The following is a 23,624-nucleotide window of genomic DNA, read 5'->3' on the forward strand; positions in this document are numbered from 1 at the left end:
TAAAATATAAAATGGATTGAAAATTTTATTACATTAAGATATGAATACATACTGATCAATGCAAATCGTTACTAAGGCAAACCACAGAGGTTTTATCACTGTATTTAGAAAAAATACATTATTTTTCCAGCCGGCAAACAGCATACATATTTCTCCTCTTTTGCTTCTTTGTATGAGCTAAGATCAAAACCCCATAATATTCTAGACAATACTCTATATCTTTGATTTCATGACGGTATTCATTATACAATACTTGTATATACAGTTATCTGGGTATTAAAGATTTGAAAATATTACCTGTAAATTAAACACAACCTACCACAAAGTGAAGTTCTATCAATGTTTTTTACCATATGTGTTTACTAGCAAGTATATTTCTTCCATTTGTGTGCAAATCTTAACAACCTGAACTTTTATTAATATATGTTTTACTTTACAAACACTATGTTTGATGCAATAAAAGTTTTGATTTAATTTTTATTTTCCATTTCAATAAGTTATATTTAATTCCCAAGTGATATTTCCCAAGTTTTCTGCCAGTACACATGATCTGATAAGCTCTTGGCTTGTAAAAGCATTACTCAGTTCTTTGTGGGGGCAAGTTGGCAATCCTTTTTGAAATCAAGCAGCAAATTTAGTACATGTACATGTACTCGTTCCCTGGCAAGTAGAGTTCTACAGCATGAAGTGAATGTTTGATCTAATACTTTAGCTTGAAAAGGAAACATCCTCTTCATTTTCCTATGTAACAACCCTTTGATCGAGCCACAAGTTTCATACTTGTTCAGTGACAAGTAACTTCCATAGTTATTTGAACTCCCTGTCATCTTGCTGCAAAATTGACACTTGTTCTGTTGCAGGCTTTAATAAGTTTCACAGACTGTATGATTAAAGCATTAAATTTCCTATGTAAATAAAATGTGAAGACAATATTTATGATGACTAGACAATGATTTAAATGACTAGACAATGACTTTGTACCTGATAATATAAGATAGTGGCATCTATAGGATACTTTGAATCACAAAAATTGGACTTAACTTTCATTGTTTTTTTGTAAGATATGTGGAATTAACATATTTACGGGATACTGTGAAATGAGTGATTCTGCACTAGTTTAAGCGGTATATGAACTATACTTGATTTCATGGACTTATCATATAAATCAGGAGTCTCAAAAATGCGGCCTGCCTAGCCGTATCCTGTGGCCCGCAAAATGACTGATGTCACATGGTGTCATGAGAGATAACAAAGATGGTGCAGCCCTTGAGCCATCAAAAATGCCCTCATACTGCCCTCAGTTTGGTTTGAGTTTGAGACCCCTGATATAAATGGATCTAGAATGTCAAAAATTGAGGATTAATATGGTTTTAATTAGAACAAATTGTAATTTGTCATTTATTTGTGACATATTCCACTCAATAATATCATTTAATTTTACACTGGTTTTGTCTTTATTTTTCCTTTCTAATATAACCAGTTTGACTAATTTGTTTTAGAGTGCAGAGCTGACTCACTGACGATAAGTCACCCTTCAGACAGATGTGACTTGCAGAATACACCTCAACCTACAGGTGGGTCAATGAGAACTTGACTATTAGTAGCCCTACAAAAAAAGGGGGCAGGTGACTAATTGTTGAATTATAAGCGAGTATACAGTTTTGTTTTTTTTAATCTGAGAAAGAAAGAAAGAGAGACAGACCAAGAAAAGTCATAAGAAAATGATTCTATTGAAAATGATGTTTGAGCTGCCTGTGAATATGTAGGTTGATTTTTTCGCTGTTAAATGTTTGTGAACTTAAAATTTTTACAATCTAGTTTGATGTATATTTCAACACATGCTGAAATAAACCGTTACTTTCTCAACTTTTGAGTCACTGAATTTTCACAATATTTTGACTAGTTTGAGAAAGTTGCTAAATTTAAACACTGTCATACTATCAATGCTTTGACATAGTCCTAAACTGGATACAAATATAATACCAAAAAAGTACCAACAATAATATTTTAAAGCACATCAAAACAAGACACTATTAATAGGCCCGATTTTGATGGATTGATAGAGAGAGAGAGAGAGAGAGAGTGATAGAGAGGCAAAGAGAGAGAGAGAAAGAATGAAGGAGAGACAGACTTGTGAGCATTATTACTTGCAACATTATTACTTTCTATGATTGGCAATGAATTCGTACAAGTCGAGAGTGTTATTTCACTAAAATTGTTAATTACTTTCTCAGATCTGGTGGACACAGTTCATCGAGACAGATAATAATGCATAGCTGCTTAGATTGAACCAATGTAATTTATTTTAAAAACAGGTAATTCATTTATATACACACACACATGGTATATATATATATATATATATATATATATATATATATATATATATATATATATATATATATAACAGCAACTATCAAAGTTTTGCAAACACGATGGTTTTTCTTTTTTATTTGTTTGTCTTGTCTTTGTTTTGAATTTGCCTTTGAAAAAGACTCATTAAGACTCAAAAGTACTCAGGCTAGTTATATACTAGTTCTGCACTGTTTGTTGTCAGTTTGTTACATTTATCTTAATCAATCCCTGACAAACGCGATCCCTTGCTGGATCCAGTGCACTTGAAAGGACTGTTATTCGCCATATGATTTGTAATCTTATATATATATATATATATATATATATATATATATATATATATATATATATATATATATATATATATATATATATATATATATATTTGTGTTTCAGTTATTTACTCAAAATGTACATGTGTTGTGTAGCCAATACTAAAATCTGCCATACAGATTTTAAGATACATGTTGTTTTTATTACAATATGTTTCCATTTTATAACCATGTAAAACTTGTAGCTATTATCTGTGATTGCAGATTGCAACATATCATTTGTAATTGTTTTGTAAGTTTACGTCAACTATTAAGATGTGTTGCAAGATACTCATTGTGATCCCCCCCTTCCTCTTTTATTTTAATTCAATTGGAGAGAGATTCATTATTCTAAGAAATATTTAGCTATTTACAAATACATTTTAGCTGACCTTACATAAGTTGAAAATAAGCAAATTCCTCCGGAAAAACTGACATTAACATTAATTCTGGACTCAACTATTTTCAAAATTTATCTTTAAGCCATTAATATTTTTAGAACTCAACTTCACAACAGACAAGGACATGTATTTAAGTTGCAGCTCCATCAACTTTGAAAATAAAATGAGTGCAGTCTTTGACATAGGTCATGTGCTTTTGCAGAAAACTGGTTAAATATCTCTTGGGAATTAAATTTAACTTATAGAACGGGTAATATAAAAAAATGTTTGTGCATCAAACACTGTTTATAAACACAAACATTATTATGCTGTTAGGACTTGCATGAAAAATGGAAGCAACATTATTATGTTGTTAGGACTGTTAGGACTTGCATGAAAAATGGAAGCAACATTATTATGTTGTTAGGACTAGCATGAAAAATGGCAGCAATATAGATGTACTTGCTAGTAAATACCATGTTAGACAACACGGACTGAAAGTTCACTCTGTGGTAGGTAGTATTTAACTGTAATATTTTCATATTACTAAAATCCAAATAATGTAGATACAAGTACTGCAAACAGCTAGAGTTTCCAACATTAACATTAAATTTATCAAATTTTTTTGTATGTCGTGTTTATATGACAAACTCTACTCTGCATTAATAGAAGACCAAAACAAAACGTCAATTTATAAGCAATAATATATCGTAATGCCTTTTATTTGTTGATTAATTAACCAGCATATCTGGAGGTCGAACTGGTAAGTCTGACTCGTGTTCCTGTCCGCAACGAAATTTACTACTGACCTACTGCAGTCCATAATTCTGGGGGGAAAAAAGAAAGGAGGATAAGAAAAAAAAGTGTTAGATTTTTCCAATATTCATGTTATACTGTCATTATATTTGCTGCAGTCTGATATATTATGAGTGTATGATATATTACTGGTAGAGACTAAACCACCCTGGACCAAATATTTTGACTGCACTCACATTTAGACCAAATATATAGACTGTGGTCACATTTAGACCAAATATTCAGACTGCTCACATTTAGACCAAATATTTAGACTGCTCACATTTAGACCAAATATTCAGACTGCTCACATTTAGACCAAATATTTAGACTGTGCTCACATTTAGACCAAATATTTAGACTGTGCTCACATTTAGACCAATTATTTAGACTGTGCTCATATTTAGACTAAATATTTAGACTGTGCTCACATTTAGACCAAATATTTAGACTCTGCTCACATTTAGACCAAATATTTAGACTGTGCTCACATTTTTCAAAAAAGTGCTCTATTAGTCTCTGGATTTTTTAAAAAAAAGAATGAAAACAAGCTAGCTAAAAGGAAGATACACAGAAGGAACAGACCAAAGAGAAAGAATGAAAGAAATCAAGAAATATGTAAGAGAATATGAAAAAGTACTGACTAAATGGAGGAAAGGAAGAGAAATATTTGATAATTTACTGCAGTCAAACAGAATTTATGAATGTTTTGTTTTTACATTATTTGTACTTCAGCAAGCTTGCACATTTATGTTACATGAGAAAAACTAAATATCAGTATGAAAACTGTTTTAGTTTCACCGTTGTGACTGGTGCCATGTACATATTCTTACAAAATGTCTTTTTATTTCCTATTAGCTTGAGATTAACTTATTGGATTCAACTAAGACACAGTCAATTGGAGGAAAGAAACATTTTTTGGTTACCATTTAGGTTATTCATTATTATTCTTATCAACAGTGATGATGATGATGATGATGATGATGATGATAATGATGATGATAGTTTGTGGCTGTAGAAGTTGTGGCAGTAGCAATAAACTGAAATATTTGAACTGAATATAAACACAAACAAATCACCCTTGTTACGAGACATTAATGAAAATTAAAATCAATACCCACATACTTAGAATCTGACAACAAAATCATTTAATATAACCATTTTTAAACTGAATAAATTATAACTTGATTTCAGCATTTCCACTTGATTAAAAACAAAATAACCACATCTGAATGAACTGAAATCTATGTTGATATTTTCTAATGTATTACTTATCCAAAAGCGAAAGGCCCACAGTTACAAAATAAAAGTTAAAATGTACAATCACACATGAATGGCTAGAATCTCTTGCCCATTGTTTAAAAAAACCCAGCTTAATATTTGCATGAAACCTTTTATCAGTTTTCTTGTGTAATTAAGCAAAATGTGTTATGAATGTCCGACTACTCATTAGTAAACACATCAATATTACTCTCTGTCAAAAAAAGAAAATATATAAAAAAAAATATTTGTCGATGTTTACATACCTGATTTCAATCCTAGTTAGATCCTCTTGATACCATCTTCAATGAGTAATTCAAAAGCAAAGTGCACCAGCCAACACCGAAGCAGTGTGAATTTTGTCTGCGTAAATGGGGATGCATTTTTCTGACTTAGATACATAGGGTTTGGGGTCGGGTGGGACATGTGTACTGTGGTGTGTATTATATAATATGAAAAAATACTGACCAAATGGGGACATGATCAAATACACTAATTTCATGGTCTTTATCACTAAGTAAGGTTGTGGCAGTCCATTTTAGCAGCTAATACAAAACAGGGATGTCCCCTGTTAGGAGGTGTGTCCCTGTTCGGTTGGTGTGTATTCACACTGATATCCCAGTTTGAGCCTTTTACAAATGCACACACATACACACACACACACAGATGTTTGATTACACAACTCTTTCTACTACAAATCTAAGGGTAATGATATATTTTATCTGGAAGACCAAACATAAGAGGAATTACTTATAAGCTCGATTGATGCAAAGTGAGTTAGGGTCTAATCTAAAATTGAAAAATTTAATGCATAATTCCTTACTTAATTTGAAAATGAGTTCTGTGAATAACACATTATATGCTCTACCAGTGTTTAATAGTCCTCTATGCAAATAACAGAAATTTTTGCGCAGAAACCATTTCTTAATTTTTTCACAATGACTTTAAAATTTAACCTTTGATTCCAAAATCAAAAGGCTTCTTCCTAAACTTAAGGACAAGTCATCCACAAAGTTTGGTGTAGATCTGTGATTTAGAACTAATATAATTGTGCACAAACCATTTTCCTTCTTTCAGTCATGGTGACCTTGACTTTTGACCCCAACAAACCAACAGGCTTCTATTTTACACCAAGTGCAAGCCATTCACAAAGTTTAGACCATGTATATGATCCAGAATTGATGTTATTGTGCAAAATAAAACATTGTTATTATCTCTCGCAATGACCTTGGTAATAGAGATGCTGGAGAACTTTTGCTGTTCTGCAGAACAATTTTTCTTCTTTCAGTTAATGACCTTGACCCTTGAGCTTTTGACCCTGAAATCAGTTGGGTTCTTCCTTGCTCTAAGTGCAAGCCATCCACAAAATTAGGTAACTGTAAATAGTAGAGAATTCAATTTATTGTGCAGACACAAAATTGGTAACAGAAACAGGGACAGATGGCTTGTCAGATGAACAACATCATTAACATAATAACCTCTGCCTTATGGATGGCATATAAAAAAGAGGGAATTTGTCTAAATATGATGATATTTAACAAAGCTAAGAAAGGTGGTGGTTCCAGCTATGATGCATGATTTACACATGCACACACATTTGGCTGAGTTTTTTATTGATTTTTAAAACAATATAAATTAGTATGAATCCTGTGATCATACATGTTAGAACAGTAAGTGGTATAGAAATACTATACCTTTGACCTGTTAACCTTTGATGTTTGCATAGAGCTGATGATGGATGACTCCGAGAGGTTTGCTTTCTGAAAGCTTATTCCATAGTCAGCTGACCTAAAAATATAAAAAGAACAAAACAAAATTAGAAGCTAGTACAGAAGTAAGTCTTTTATGCACAATATAAATAAATAACTATAGCTTATAAGTTGAACAAGCTCAGGGCTGGATGATGGATGATGTAAGTAGGGCTGGATGATTGATGATGTAAATAGGGCAGGATGATGCATGATGTAAGTAGGGCTGGATGATGCATGATGTAAGTAGGGCTGGATGATGGATAATGTAAGTGGGCTGGATGATGGATGATGTAAGTAGGGCTGAATGATGGATAATATAAGTAGGGCTGGATGATGGATGATGTAAGTAGGGCTGGATGATGCATGATGTAAGTAGGGCTGGATGATGTAAGTAGGGCAGGATGATGCATGATGTAACTAGGGCTGGATGATGCATGATGTAAGTAGGGCTGGATGATGGATGATGTAATTAGGGCTGGATGATGGATGATGTAACTAGGGCTAGATGATGGATGATGTAAGTAGGGCTGGATGATGGATGATGTAAGTTGGGCTGGATGATGCATGATGTAAGTAGGGCTGGATGATGCATGATGTAACTAGGGCTGGATGATGGATGATGCAAGTAGGGCTGGATGATGCATGATGTAAGTAGGGGTGGATGATGTATGATGTAACTAGGGCTGGATGATGCATGATGTAACTAGGGCTGGATGATGCATGATATAAGTAGGGCAGGATGATGGATGATGTAACTAGGGCTGGATGATGGATGATGCAAGTAGGGCTGGATGATGCATGATGTAATTAGGGGTGGATGATGTATGATGTAACTAGGGCTGGATGATGGATGATGTAAGTAGGGCTGGATGATGGATGATGTAAGTAGGGCTGGATGATGGATGATGTAAGTAGGGCTGGATGATAGATGATGTAAGTAGGACTGGATGATGCATGATGTAAGTAGGGCTGGATGATGAATGATGTAAGTAGGGCTGGATGATGTATGATGTAAGTAGGGCTGGATGATGTATGATGTAACTAGGGCTGGATGATGCATGATGTAACTAGGGCTGGATGATGCATGATATAAGTAGGGCAGGATGATGGATGATGTAACTAGGGCTGGATGATGGATGATGCAAGTAGGGCTGGATGATGCATGATGTAAGTAGGGGTGGATGATGTATGATGTAACTAGGGCTGGATGATGGATGATGTAAGTAGGGCTGGATGATGGATGATGTAAGTAGGGCTGGATGATGGATAATGTAAGTAGGGCTGGATGATGCATGATGTAACTAGGGCTGGATGATGGATGATGTAAGTAGGGCTGGATGATGGATGATGTAAGTAGGGCTGGATGATGCATGATGTAAGTAGGGCTGGATGATAGATGATGTAAGTAGGACTGGATGATGCATGATGTAAGTAGGGCTGGATGATGAATGATGTAAGTAGGGCTGGATGATGTATGATGTAACTAGGGCTGGATGATGTATGATGTAACTAGGGCTGGATGATGCATGATGTAACTAGGGCTGGATGATGCATGATATAAGTAGGGCAGGATGATGGATGATGTAACTAGGGCTGGATGATGGATGATGCAAGAAGGGCTGGATGATGCATGATGTAAGTAGGGGTGGATGATGTATGATGTAACTAGGGCTGGATGATGGATGATGTAAGTAGGGCTGGATGATGGATAATGTAAGTAGGGCTGGATGATGCATGATGTAACTAGGGCTGGATGATGGATGATGTAAGTAGGGCTGGATGATGGATGATGTAAGTAGGGCTGGATGATGCATGATGTAAGTAGGGCTGGATGATGATGTAAGTAGGGCTGGATGATGGATGATGTAATTAGGGCTGGATAATGGATGATGTAAGTAGGGCTGGATGATGCATGATGTAAGTAGGGCTGGATGATAGATGATGTAAGTAGGACTGGATGATGGATAATGTAAGTAAGGCTGGATGATGGATGATATAAGTAGGGCTGGATGATGGATGATGTAAGTAGGGGTGGATGATGGATGATGTACAACACCCACATAAGCAGTGCAGGTCAGCTACCTCTGTATCCTTCAGAAGGACACTGAGCTTTCCATTGCCTCAGCAAGATATTGCCAACAATGTGTGTTGAAAATGCTAATGAAACCAACAAAGAAAAATTAATCAATGACCCTTACATTTTACATTTTACCCCAAAATTGATATTTTGCATACCTTACCCCAACTGCAAGCCATCCACAAAGTTTGGTAGTATTTCATGCACGTAGTAGTCAGCACGCTATTGTGCATCAACCATTTTTCTTCTTTCACTAACAATGACCTTGAACTTTAAACTTTTAACCCTGATATCAACAGGGTTTTTCCTTACCCCAAAAGCAAACAATCCACAACGGTAACTGCGGATGGTGAACAGCTCAATTTAATATGTGCAAAAAAAAATTGGCAAAAGACAGATGGATGGACAGAAAGACAACATTATAACATAGTATGTTCTTTCTTACCAGTGGGTATATTCTAAAGTCACATTGTGGCATAACCACCAGATAATTGCATAATGTATTATTAATGGAGCATGCACACTATTTATAGTTATGAGACAAACAGCATGTCCAACTTGTGTCACTCATACAGAAGGTTTGTGAAAATGAATGATAGAAAATGCTTTTGCTGCATGTAGTTCATGCCTATTTTAATCATGTCATTTTTCAGTGTCTGATGATTACTCATTCTCTGTGTACAAAATGTGTATTAGTACCGATTCAAACAGGAAGATTATTTTTGTAGCAAGAGATGAAATTTGAATATATCCAACTTGATAACCTGTAAAGCAATAAAAGTTCTTGGGTATCTGCAAATGGTAATATAATTTACATATTGGAAAGAAAAAGAAATAAAATTTATTTATGTTCCTACATATATGTCTGGTGTATGATTGCATGAATCCAAATAATTCTGAAAAGGGTCAAGTAACAAAAACCTACCTCCATAACATGCTCTCAGTAATATCCCCAGTAGGTGAACTTAGTCTGGTCAGAACAAACACAGTCTGGAACAGAGAAAATAAAAGATACACCAGGTAAATAAAAGATACACCAGGTAAATTACATCCAATAAAAGATACACCACATAAGTTACATCCAATGAAAGATACACCAGGTAAATTACATCCAATAGAAGATACACCAGGTAAATTACATCCAATCATTGCACTATGCACATCATCTTCAAAGACAAGATGGTGATTTGTTGACCAAACCAATGGCGCAACTGTTTCTACATCACTTAAGTTAGAGTGACTTCCAACTTTAGGATAAGATCCAGCATCTAGCCCTACTTACATCATCCATCACTCAGCCCTACTTACATCATGCATCATCCAGCCCTAGTTACATCATGCATCATCCAGCCCTAGTTACATCATCCATCATCCAGCCCTAGTTACATTATCCATCATCCAGCCCTACTTACATCATGCATCATCCAGCCCTAGTTACATCATGCATCATCCAGCCCTACTTACATCATCCATCATCCAGCCCTACTTACATTATCCATCATCCAGCCCTAGTTACATTATCCATCATCCTGCCCTACTTACATCATGCATCATCCAGCCCTACTTACATTATCCATCATCCAGCCCTACTTACATCATCCAGCCCTAGTTACATTATCCATCATCCTGCCCTACTTACATCATGTATCATCCAGCCCTACTTACATTATCCATCATCCAGCCCTACTTACATCATCCATCATCCAGCCCTACTTACATCATCCATCATCCAGCCCTACTTACATCATCCATCATCCAGCCCTACTTACATCATACATCATCCTGCCCTATTTACATCATCCATCATCCAGTCCTACTTACATCATGCATCATCTAGCCCTACTTACATCATGCATCATCTAGCCCTACTTACATCATCCATCATCCAGCCCTACTTACATCATGCATCATCCAGCCCTACTTACACCATCCATCATCCAGCCCTACTTTCATCATGCATCATCCAACCCAACTTACACCATCCATGTACTGTTGATATATATAATCAGTGGCAATTCCAGAGTTGTCACACCATTTAATATTGATTCTCTTACAGCTATTTCCAACAGCATATAATATTTATTTCTTACAAATAAACTGTCATACAACAATTAATACGGATTCTCATAGAGGTAAGTCTTCCTACAAAATTTATATGGATTCTCAGAGAGCTGTCTTTTTACAAAATTTATATGGATTCTCTGAGCCAATTTTTCCTACAAAATTTCATGTAAATTTTCTTACAACTCCTCCTACATTTAATGTTGATTTTTTTTACAGCTAACTCTTTCTAAAACATTTAATATGGATTTTGTTTTAAATAATCACTTCCACAACTTTTAATGATGCTTTTCCTACAACTAACTCTTCATACAACATGACAACTTCTCAAGCAAGATTTAATGTGGAATTTCTGCATGTGTGTGTGTGTGTGTGCATGTTAGTGTGATTTTAAACATAGCTTTAACACTTTTTCAGTCATATCACTACCATATCTGCAGTGTGACAATTTATTGTGATGTCTAGCACAGAGGCAACATTCCACAGACATGTGGCATCATGTCCCACCCTGTCACATTATCCTGACATCAGGCCGACTAGTCCTCAAACTACCCTCTTAGTGCTGAGCACCAAGTGAGGCAGTTGCTACAAGCATTTTTAAGTCTTTGGTTTGATGTGGTATTTCTATAACCATTGTTATGAATATTTAATCTGCATTGTTTGTTAAGTATTTTTTATATCAATATATGCTTTTATAATGTAACATTGAATGTTGGATATAGCCTTGTCCAAAATCAAGCTTATTTTCTACCTGACCTGAATATAGATTTTTTTCCTGTAAACAACTAACACATAGCTAAAATATTCTTTATGAGTATGGGTTTATTATCATTAGTAATAGAATTCAAGCCCTGTTTGGATCAGAAATTTAATCTTTACTGAAAAAGAAATCCCTGATTTATACCAAGCTTGTTCAGTTACTAGAACTATGACAAAGAAAGCTCTAGAGAATGATGTTGATCAGGAATGTAATCCTTTAGCTGACAGATGTACTGGTCAGGCTTCTGATGAGGTCACTTTTTACTCCTCATTCTGATCAATAAGAGGGTATCAAAGAAGCACTGTTTGTTATTTTGTTTAAAATGGGGTCCTTATGAAAAAATTGAGCCTACCTGAGGTACATGCTGGTGACAAGTGGTTGGTCAACAATCAAATTGCAGTTCCAAAATATTACAGACAGGAAATTCTTAGTTTGGCCAATGGCTGGTCATTTAGGATGAATAAGACTTATCACAAGATCTGGACTCACTTCTACTGGCCAAAAATTAAAAGTGATGTTTGTAATGCTGTAGATCTTGTCATGCTTGTCAAATGGTAGGAAAATCCAATCAGAAAATTCCCAAGGCTCATCTGCAAACTATTCCTGCATTTGACAAACCATTTAACAGAATAATGGTAGATTGTGTTGGTCCCTTACCTAAGACCAAGTCAGGTAACTAATACTTGTTGACCATTGTGTGTTTGTCAACAAGTTTTCCAGAATCAATTCTTTTGAGGAATATTAAATCTAAGATAATGGTAAAAGCTGTAGTAAAGTTTTTTTTTAACTCAGTTTGGCCTTCACAAATTGGTCCAATCTGACCAAGGGTCAAATTTTATGTCTGGAACTTTCCAGCTAATTATTCTTGAATCTGACATTCAGCAATTCAAGTCAAAAGTCAAATTATGGTTTGACAGAACTATAATGGAGAGAACTTTTGAGACTAGTAATAGAATTCTATCTCTCTTGCTCATTCTTAAAAATTTTCTTCAGTACAAAATTAGAAGAAAATGAATGAGTTAAATTATAATATTAGTACTCCTGGGATCTAAATAAATTAAAGGAGTACCAGTATATTGAGAGAGATAGCCAGGTTAATCACGCAATTAATTTAGTTGTACCTGTCTCACTCATGATAGATTTATGTGAAGGAATATCATCAGATTCTACTGATTTTTGGAGTGAAAAATCTTCAGAATTCAGACCAGAAACTTTCACATTTGCAACAGCAATAAAGGAATGAACTTAAACAGTTATTATTTGAATATGAACACTTATCTCCAATGTTCCTTCAAGAACAAACAAAATTTTCCATGATGTTGAAATTGTAAATTCCAAACCTGTGAAATAACACCTGTACAGGTTGAACCCTCTCAAACATGAATACTTGAAAAAAGAAATTCAGTATTTGCTGGAAACTGATTTCCTAGAGCCCAGTAAAAGTGACTGGAATTAACCATGTATACTTGTTGCGAAACAAGATAAAACTTTCTATATGTGCACTGATTATAGTAAGGTGAACAGTGTGACTAAAACAGATTCATTTCCATCACCAAGAATTGATGACTGCATTGATAAGATCAGAAATGCCAAGTATGTCACCAAATTTGACCTTCTGAAAGGATTTTGGCAAATTTCACTGATGGAAAAAGCAAAGGAAATTTTGGCATTTGTGACACCAGATGGTCTTTATTAATATAAAGTGATGCCATTTGGGATGAAGGGTTCGCCAAGTACTTTTCAGTGACTAATGAATATGATTACCTCTGGTCTAGATAACTGTGATGCTTACATCGATGATGTCATCATCTACAATGACACCTGGAAAGAACATTTAACAACAATTAGGAAATTCTTTGACAGACTCAATGATGCAAGTTTGACAATCAATTTATCCAAAAGTGAGTTCTGCCATGCTAGTGTAACATTTCTAGGACATATCGTGAGACATGGACAAGTTAAACCTATAGATGCTAAGGTCAAGGCTATCTCTGAATTCCCTGTGCCTATCAGTAAAAAGCAAATGATGTGATTTTTATGTATGGCTGGATACTATCAGAATTTTTTTTCTCCAATTTTTCTATAATTGCTTAACCCCTGCAAAATTTACTGAGCAAGGAAAACAAGTTTCTTTGCACTAAAAAATGTCAGGAGGCTTTTAATAAGTTAAAAGCCATACTTAAAAGCATGCCAGTTCTTACAGCTCCAAATTTCAGGCAATCATTTAAACTGTCTGTTGATGCAAGTGATGTTGGAGTTAGAGCAGTATTGATTCAAGAAGACAAAAATGGTGCTGATCATCCACTAAGCTATTTTTCTAAGAAATTAAATAAGCACCAAAAAAGTTATTCAACAATCAAGAAGCAATGTTTGGCTTTGATACTGGCATTACAACATTTTGAAGTTTGCATAAGTTCAGCTCCTTCTTTGATTATTGTGTTTAGTGATCACAACCCCCTTACTTTCATCAGCAAGATGAAAAATAAAAATCAAAGACTATTAAGGTAGAGTTTTTTGTTACAGGAATATAATATTGACATCAAGCACATCAAGGGAAAGATAACTTAATAGCAGATGCACTTACTGTGTATAAAAATGTATTATTTCATGTACACTTTGTATAATTCATAAGAGTTCTTCTTATGTTATTTTTTTAAACCTCATGTATAAAATTAATCTATGGTAAAAAGAAAGCTTTATTTTATAAATCTTTTATTTTCTTTATGGGTGGAAGTGTTATGTATATTTGATTTAATTTATATTTGTTCAATTTAACTGTTTGTTAGTTTTAAAAAAAAGTTTTATTCCATTACATGCTATTGTAATGTAATTTTATTTAACGGACTTGACATGTTCCAGAAATTCAGTTCAGTCTGACCTGATTGTTTTTCATAAACACTAATAATAGAAACTTTGTATCTAATGCTGACCTAGTTCCTGGCCTTGATTCAGAAATCATTAAGAGCTAAAGTAAACAACTTTTTTATTTTTTATTTTTTCTTAGAGTAGATTCATAAAGTGAAATCGAGGCCATACATGGAGTACATGACAAATAGTAGCAATTGTTTCAAACTTCTTACCGGAGATTGACACACATCCGGGTATCTGTTTTGCGCTGTAGCTAGATTCAATATCAATGTATTGAGAAATAATAGTCATTCTTGTCATAATACTGAGAACTCAAAGTGTTTTATGTTGTGACCAGTTTGAGCTGAATTTTTTAATTTTTCTTCAAATTATTTGGATTCCAAGAGATTATTTTTCCCTGGAATAATTTGTGCTCTAAATTAAATCTTGACAAGGACAGTTATCAAAATTTACAAAGAATTCAAACACTGGAATATTTTTTTCTGTGATTCAACAAAGAACTGTGGACACATCAGTACAACAGTGACCAAAGCATAGTCATCACCTTCCATTCTGGATTTGATCAGGATTCGAACTTAGTTTCATTAGGACTTTTTATTACTTGAGCTTCTATTTTTAATTCTTGGATTATTTTTGGATTTGATTTGTAAAACCATAAGTTATTTTTCTCATTTTTACCTTGTTTTTCTAGGGAAATAAATTATTTGTTAAATTTTACAAAGCTTTTTGTCTTCATTCTTTTCTTGTTGCATTTTTTAAGAGCCTAAATGTAACATATGCTATCTGAAAACCTGAGGCAGATGTTTTTATGAGATGTGCACCAATCTGATCAAGTCATGTGGCTTTCTTTGTATCATGTTCAATGAGACACTTTTTAACTGTTTTGATACTGGTAGCATAGAGAAACATAACTCCCTAGGGATTTGATGCTGGTAGCATAGAGAAACATAACTCCCTAGTGATTTTGCTGGTGCAGAACTTATTCAGTTCAAAGTTGGTTTCTATTAATTTTTTGGCCATGTTGATGACAAAAATCATTGAAAGCTTCTGCAATGTCAGTGTCACCAGTGACAATGGGGTCATTTAACAGAAGTCTGTGCATTTTATTGGTCTGATCTTTGTGTGTTTATTGAAAACTTTGCAAAGAGAATTTGAGTTGCTCTTTTTGTTTTCAAGTATTGACTGATAATAAGCTGTCTTTTAAGCTTTTTTAAAATCAAACCTGATATTTTATTTCTCCATACTTTATATTGTGCATTGTTTCTCACTGCCTTGAATTAGACTCATGTTTTCATGACCCTTGAGATTTCAGTAGTAAGCCAATTCGATCTGATTTCATACTTTACCTGTTGTACTTTGAGTAGAGCATGTTTAGAGACTACATCCACTGAATCAGCCCACACCCTTCAATGTCATCAAAATTTTGGATTAAATTCCATGGAACTTTGTTTAGGTCATCCATAAATTGTTCATCATTAAAATTTTTGAATGATGTTTAAGTGATAGTTTTGTGTGTATTTTTTGACTTGCATTTTACCTTTCTTGTAAGAAAAGTTGGGTCACTAAGGCCAATATGCGGTACATTAACCAGAGGTCTCGCTAGGATTTTAAAACAAGGAGTCCAGGACTCCCATTTTGGTAAAAATCGGAGTCCCACCATCAAAAGTTGCAGTCCCTTCTTTCCTACAGAATCAACACAGACGTTGAGTACATCTATTTTTAGATGGAGAGGTTTTCGTAATGTAATCACTCAATATAATATAGCTTCATTACAACAGCCCATTGACAGGATTGCAAACTTATGGTTTATTTATTTGTATACGTACTTGTAGTAATCTTAGGCAAATAAATAGTATCTGATTTGCTTTTTCCACCGTTCTTTCCGCAAATACGTGTCAAGTCAGAAAACAGCTTACACCTTAAAGCGCATCTCGCGAATTCCACAACATAGCATTGTCCCATATGTTTCTGACCTACATAATTTGCATTTTAAAATTAAATCTTTAATAAAATAATATCTAGGCTTTGGTTTCAATGATTTGTATATTTTTTCTGAATACATTTGCCCGATGATTTAAGAAAACAGACAATCTAATAAACTGGTACATCCCTGACTTTGCGAAGTCCGCCATTATTTCCCGTAAGGCCTACTGGTTCACTTAGAGTATCAAACTAATTTTAGAGTGTATAAGAGGCAGTTAATATATATCCAGATCACCGATTCTGATCTTAAAACACAAGTTTGTAAGTTTTATCATCAACGGATAGCATGCAGGAAATCGATAGTTGCTACCTTACTCGGACAAGGATTAATGGTCAATCAGCTATCAAAACATAATGCTTGTGAATGGGCAAGAGTTTGTTTGTCAACGTAATTGATATAAAAGCTAGGCCTAGCTACTGATGCCTTGATGAATACACTTCGCTACAGCACTAGAACTAACCGGGCTAAGGCGAGGGGCCTTAAAAAAAATATGATATGGTCAGTCAATGTACCTCTTAAATAATCACAGGGCAAAGTCGTTTTCGTTTTCCTAACAGGAAAAGGCGAAGTTTACATTTTTAGCGACTTGTTACCCACTTACGAATGACATTTTGTCCAAGTCTCAACATGTCTTGATTCTGAGGTCACGTGCACTGCTTATTCCGCTACATTCGGAAATGAATACATTAACAAAGCTAAAGTTGTTTATTTGATGTACTTTTATAATGACCACATGTACATCTCTGGGTCTTTCTGCCTCTGAATTCAATCACTGTAAATATCTACATCTTCCCACCCTGCCGCAAGTCAAAGCCTTTGAACTTGCCGCCCAGCTATTGCATCATGTTCTTTTTTTATGTACTCTTATAAAATGGCAACATGTATGTATCTTGGGGTCTTTCAGTCACTGAATTCTGTCATTGTAAATATCAGCACAGCTAATTGATCAACACATTTTCCCACAAAGCAGGTGGTTGAAGCAGGACTAGCATGTCTTTGAATTTTGCCGCACACACATGCGTACGGAGGACTACCGCCTCAGTGATTTTCTGCGTCCCAGATCAAAAATTGGCGTCCAGATACGCGTAATTAAGCGTTTCCGAAATCTCTGATTAACATATGCTACATTGTCTCTTAGGTTGGTATAAATGTGGTAAATTAAAGTGCTTGATATTTCTGTTACCCTTGTGGGTTCATTTACCATCTGGACAAGACCTAACGATTCAATCAACTCCACCCAGTTCGTCCTTACTTGAGTACCGATTAGTTCTTATTTACAATGCCTACAATATTATTTCTACTGTGCAAAAACAATCTCTATTTGTGTCAAAAATTATCATTCCAAATTGCTCTGAAGGTAGGTGGCCTGTAAATGGAACCAACAAGGAATGATTTTCTATTATTTTGAGAAATTTCCATCCAAATACTTTCAATCCTAATGTATATATTGCAAGACCTCCCCTGTGTAATGGTTTATTGTAGCCTTGACAATGAAATAGATTATCATTGTGGTTAGCATTTAACTTGGTTTCAGTGCATCCTAATAAATTAACTTCGTCTGGTCTTTTTAATTTCAATGTTTGGCATGTTATGAGTCTATGCTCTTAAAATAAGTAACAGAAAAGAAAGAAAGACAACAAGCTTTGTAAAATTTAACAGATAATTTATTTCCATAAAATACAAAGTGAAAAAAGAACTTATGGTATTGCGAATTAATTCCCAAAATAATCCAAGAATTATAGACACAAGTCCTAACAATAAAAAGTCCTGAACAAAACTCAGTTCAAGTCCCAAAGAGATCCAAAACTGATGGTGCTGATGTGTCAAGTCTCTTGTTGAATCACAGAAATATTATTCCAGGTTTGAATTCAGTACAAATTGCAGTGAATGTCTTTATCCAAGAATTTTATCAGAGCACTTTTGTATTTCCAGAGAAAATAATCACTTGAATTCAATAATTTGAAGAAAATAAAAATCAGCTCAAACTGGTCACAACATAACAACTCAAAAGTGCTAGATGTTAAAGTATGACTGACCAAATGCCTCACAATAACTAGATTATACAGTTCTCTACCTGACATCAGGTCACAATTAGCATTTTCTTTAAAAAAACATTACCTAATGAAAATAACCTTCTAGATTGATCTAATGAGTCTTGTTTATTAACAACACAATAACCTGTAAAATTCACATAGGCAACTATAAAAAAAAACAACAGATAAACATATTTACTCCTTCTTGTTTACCTGAAAAAATCTTGATATTAAGCTCATACACATATAGAATAATGAAGTTATGATTAGCTGTTGACATAAATGAAATATATAAAAAAAAATTAAAAGTCAACCAGGTCAAACAGAAATTAACTCACTTTTGGACAAGGTCAAGTCCAGTATACAAATTTACATTACAGTAGCATGTAATGAAATATAAAAAAATTAAAAGCTAACAAACAAATAATTAAATTAAAAATACATAACAGGCATATCAAGGTCTATGTTGTTTGTGGCTGAACTTGACTTATAAGTGACAATATACTGCCTAATAGACACACCCAGACCATATAAACATGTGACAATATACTGCCCAATAGACACACCCAGACCATATAAACATGTGACAATGTTAATTAAAGATTCAGATAGCTATATTTACAGTGTACTCTGTAAGTGAATTTTGGTTTTCATCTGTTGCAATCCAGTGCAGACAAAAATATAAACATCAACCCAATCATCTGTGAAACAACATAGCACCTTTTTATATCATTTTCCTTCAGTTTTTTACTTTTTTAAAATAATAACTGATCATCAATCTTTAAAAGAATTCTATTTCTCTTTTTTAATGATTAAATTGAGGATACAATTCAGCTTTTTGTGTTGTCATTGAATCTCTTCTAAAACTGCAGGAACAGTGTCATTGTATCAATTAATTGTATAATTTATGCTCGTTTACAAATCTGGCCCAACTGCAAACAACACAGATCCTGATCTGCCATCACATATGGTCATTCACTTGTAACAGGATAAAAATAGTTCTAATGGAAATTCACCAGGATATGATAGGTGATCATTGAATAAAGGTGATCATCATGAGAAGTTGGACTGTATGTCAGATTGGCATGAAAAGGAGTATGGTTACCACACTGGCAACCTATGTGACAAATTTGATTAATTTCCACCTAGCGGCTTACAAAAAGATGTGGTCACAGACAGACGGTATCAAAATATCCCTTATATAGAATGTGTAGATAATAGTTAATAATAATTAATGACTTACAAAACAAATTTATAGCTGTTGTTTAAACACCAATTTTCAGAGCAATTAGGCTATACATGGTGGCCACTATAATTGGTGGAGGAAAAACCTAGGAAAACCTGGGTAAGAACCACTGACCCACAGGAAAACACAGGCAAAATTTCTCCCATATTCACATTGGCTGAGCCAAGACTTAAACCCACATGGACAGAGGTGAGATGGCAGCAATAGGTAAAGCCAAGTGCTTTAGACCACACAGCCACCAGGAGACCCTAATATCATTATGAAAGATGCTGTTGTCTGGTATTTTTAATGCATAATACATATACTGTATCTGCATTTCATAAAATTAAAATTCCAGGTCATTTCATGTAAGATAAATTATGCTTACAAAAGCTGCTTGACTTTTTTTAAGCCTGTTGTCTAAAACATAGTTTATCGAGATGATAAATTCACTTTACATTGATATGGACTGATATACTGTCCTTTTTTGTTGTTGCACTAAATGGATACACACAAGAAATCTGAACCAGTCCATGATAAATGGTAGATTATCTATAAAGGTGGATTTATTCCATTTTGCACTCAATTAGAGTAAAACTTTGTTTAAATAATCATTTGCATACTTTTCACAGTGATTTATTTAGAAATTTCTTTGAGAAATTAAAGGGTGTATACAGACCTGCCTCCTGCAAAACTATTTCTGTGATGAGAAGTGTCTTTTTTAAGATACAATAGTGTAAAATGTAAACCTTTTCAATATGTATTGAAATATTTTTTTTACAAACTATCCCATCACATGTGAAACATTTTTTTTAAAAGTGGAATATTAGTGGGTAATGATGAAATTTTGTATACCAGTTTCACTGGAAATTTGCAACAAGTCATAGAGGCAGACATGGGGACTTTTCAGAAGGCATAGAGGGGGTCCCCAGTATACTGCCTATTTTACCTTCTGGCTAATACCCAGTCAGCATACATAACATACTTGGAATTAAGTCAAATATTTCCTACATTAAAATACCAGTGAAAAATTTAGTGCAACTTGTCTTTTTGACTTCTAAACAATATATTTTTGTCAATGAACTTGACAACTATTTTAAGGTCAAATACAAGGGCAAGACTTATCTACGTAGGCCATGCTGAATCACTCTTAAAACCACCAAGTAACAGACAGAAATAGACATGTGCAGTTTAATAATAACTCATGTCAACACTGAATATGTGGTATGTAGACATTTGCAATCATGAGAGTTGTATTGTAGTGTGGGCTTTGTGCCATTTTTCAGCACATGATAGGCTATACATGGCAGCCAATATCACTGGGAGAAAGAACCCAGGAAATTGCTGGGAAACCCATCAATCCATGGGAAGCTAATAGTAAGCTTTCTTGCATACCCAACATTGGCCAAGCCAGAGGCTTGAACCCATGCAGACAGAGGTAAGATGGCAGTGATTGGTAAAGGCAAGCATCTTAGACCACCTGGCCACCTTAGACCACCTGGGGCATTAGACCACCTAGCCACCTGGGGCATTAGACCACCTAGCCACCTGGGGCACCTAGTGAGTTATAAAACTTCTCAAACATGTATTTCAATATTTTCAACTCCATAAAGTCCAAACTTTTAATCTATCTTTATTCATAAATTTAAAATTAGATTCCATGTTTGAAAATTACACTAATGTAATTCTGCTAATTTACTCAATCTGGCTTTTGGTTGAAAAAATATCTGGATTTAGTTCAAAGAAATGGATAAACTGTTGAAATAAAATGGAATTGCACATAAACATGAAATATGACAATAAAATGCACACCTGCCCAATGAAGTGCAACTCCTGATTCTGGTCATTTAAAGACCATGTTATAACCATACAGTTTTTGTGTTACCTGTAACCAAAATGTTTGTGTCGAGAGAGAGGGAGAGTGTATGATTTTGATTTTGATTTTTAACGTAGCTTTAACAATTTTTCAGTCATATCACTACGATTTCAGCAGTGTGACAGTTTATAGTGATGTGTAGCACTGGGGCATCATGCTGCTCCTAATACTAACCTCTATATGCTGAGTGCCAAGCGAGGCCGCTGTTAGCACAATTTTTAAAGTCTTTGGTATGATTTGGTCAGGGTTCGAAAGCCCGCAACCTCCCACATCCGAGAAGGACACTCTAACCACTAGGCCACCAGAGCGGTCAGAGAGAGAAAGAGAGAGAGTGAGGAGTGTTTAATAAATCAGTACAAATATTCCTGTAATTATGTAAGTGAAGAAAGGGCCACAGTGTTCCCAGAAATGTGTCAACCTCTTAAATAAAGTTATTATTTGTATTGTTGTTGTTGTTATTATTATTATTAGTAGTAGTAGTAGTATCAAATCACCACTTATAAGGGTAACGAAACAAGTGGGTTTTTCAAGTACTGGTACGAGTTTTATTTGACTGGAGAAAGTCACTGTTGTGAAAAACAATTTACATTTTCAAGATGTCTTGTTGGTCTATAAATTCTGCAAGTCACTGACAAGGTCCATGATTTATATATTTGTTATAAACTTTTACATGAGATGGAAATGATTCAAATCCTTGTACTGAAACTTGACACAAACAGAACTAAATTCTGTCATCCATAAGAGAATTAGCATATACAATATATACACTGTATATCTCCAATGAAATGCCTGTGCTTGATGATAAGACACCCCCCAACTTTAACAAATTTTTGAAAATGTTTGCATGAGAAAAGAAATGTCTTATTATTATTATTATATTGTTGTTGTTGTTGTAATAAGGTTCAATGCCATTTTTAAGCACAACATGGCAGCCTGTTGGGGAAAGAACCACCAACCCACAGGAAGCTACTGGCAAGCTTTCTCATGTACCTACATTGGTCGAGCCAGAGACTCGAACTCATGCAGACAGAGGTGAGATGGCATTGAACCATAACAGCGAACATTTTAAACCACTCTGTCACTCAGAGATCTCAAATGCCTTATAATAAACCCACCGTAATTTTTTCTATGAATATAAAGGGCTGGTTACCTGGACTTAACATGGGAGTAATATTGTAACCTTAAAGTAAATGGCTGCAGTGCAAATATAAACTTTGAGTTGTTTGAGTTTTTCTTGTAATAAATGATATCTGTCAAGATATATACAAAAAATGCAGTAGTAAAATCTATAACAGAATGTTAAAGTATATACTGTAAATCTACATGTATTAGCCCATCTTCAGCCATATATTGTAAATCTACATGTATTAGCCCATCTTCAACTATATATTATAAATCTACATGTATTAGCCCACCTTCAACTACATATTGTAATCTACATGTATTAGCCCACCTTCAACTATATATTATAAATCTACATGTATTAGCCCATCTTCAACTATATATTGTAAATCTACATGTATTAGTCTATCTTCAACCATATCTATGACTTACTTATCTTCTGATGGAGTATTTCAGTAAATCATGTTCAACCACAAATCTATAACTTACTCTATACTTACTTATAAGTTGAGTCCAACTGCAAACTGCACAGACCCAGATCTGCCATAGTATAATGCACCTGTAGATCCAGGCTGATGCAATCTGTTAGTAGTAATCAATAGAACAAACAACCTGGACCCTGATCTGCTTGCACATTATGCAACAGATCAGAATCTATGTTGTTTGTAGTTGGACACAGACTTACACAAGGAAATATTCTACAAGTCAAATTATCATCAATTTTGTTTAAAACACAAAGAATGCATAAATAATAAACATTGATCAA

General features: G+C 34.4%; 1 protein-coding gene across 2 annotated transcripts in view; it reads right to left on the reverse strand.

Annotated features, from left to right (window-relative positions):
• The window catches only part of LOC149795655 (VPS10 domain-containing receptor SorCS1-like), a 145,702-nt gene that overhangs the window by 116,496 nt on the left and 5,582 nt on the right, over positions 1-23,624 (reverse strand). For both annotated transcript variants that reach the window (XM_089965498.1, XM_089965497.1), the window contains exons 2-3: positions 9,855-9,919; positions 6,796-6,889 (exon numbers count right to left, since the gene is read on the reverse strand). In XM_089965498.1, the coding sequence (XP_089821624.1) occupies positions 6,796-6,889; positions 9,855-9,919 (159 nt within the window). The remainder of the gene's footprint in view (positions 1-6,795; positions 6,890-9,854; positions 9,920-23,624) is intronic.

Source organism: Sinohyriopsis cumingii, chromosome 7 (genome assembly GCF_028554795.1).
Source record: "Sinohyriopsis cumingii isolate HCF-2022 chromosome 7, ASM2855479v2, whole genome shotgun sequence".
NCBI classification, from domain to species: domain Eukaryota; kingdom Metazoa; phylum Mollusca; class Bivalvia; order Unionida; family Unionidae; genus Sinohyriopsis; species Sinohyriopsis cumingii.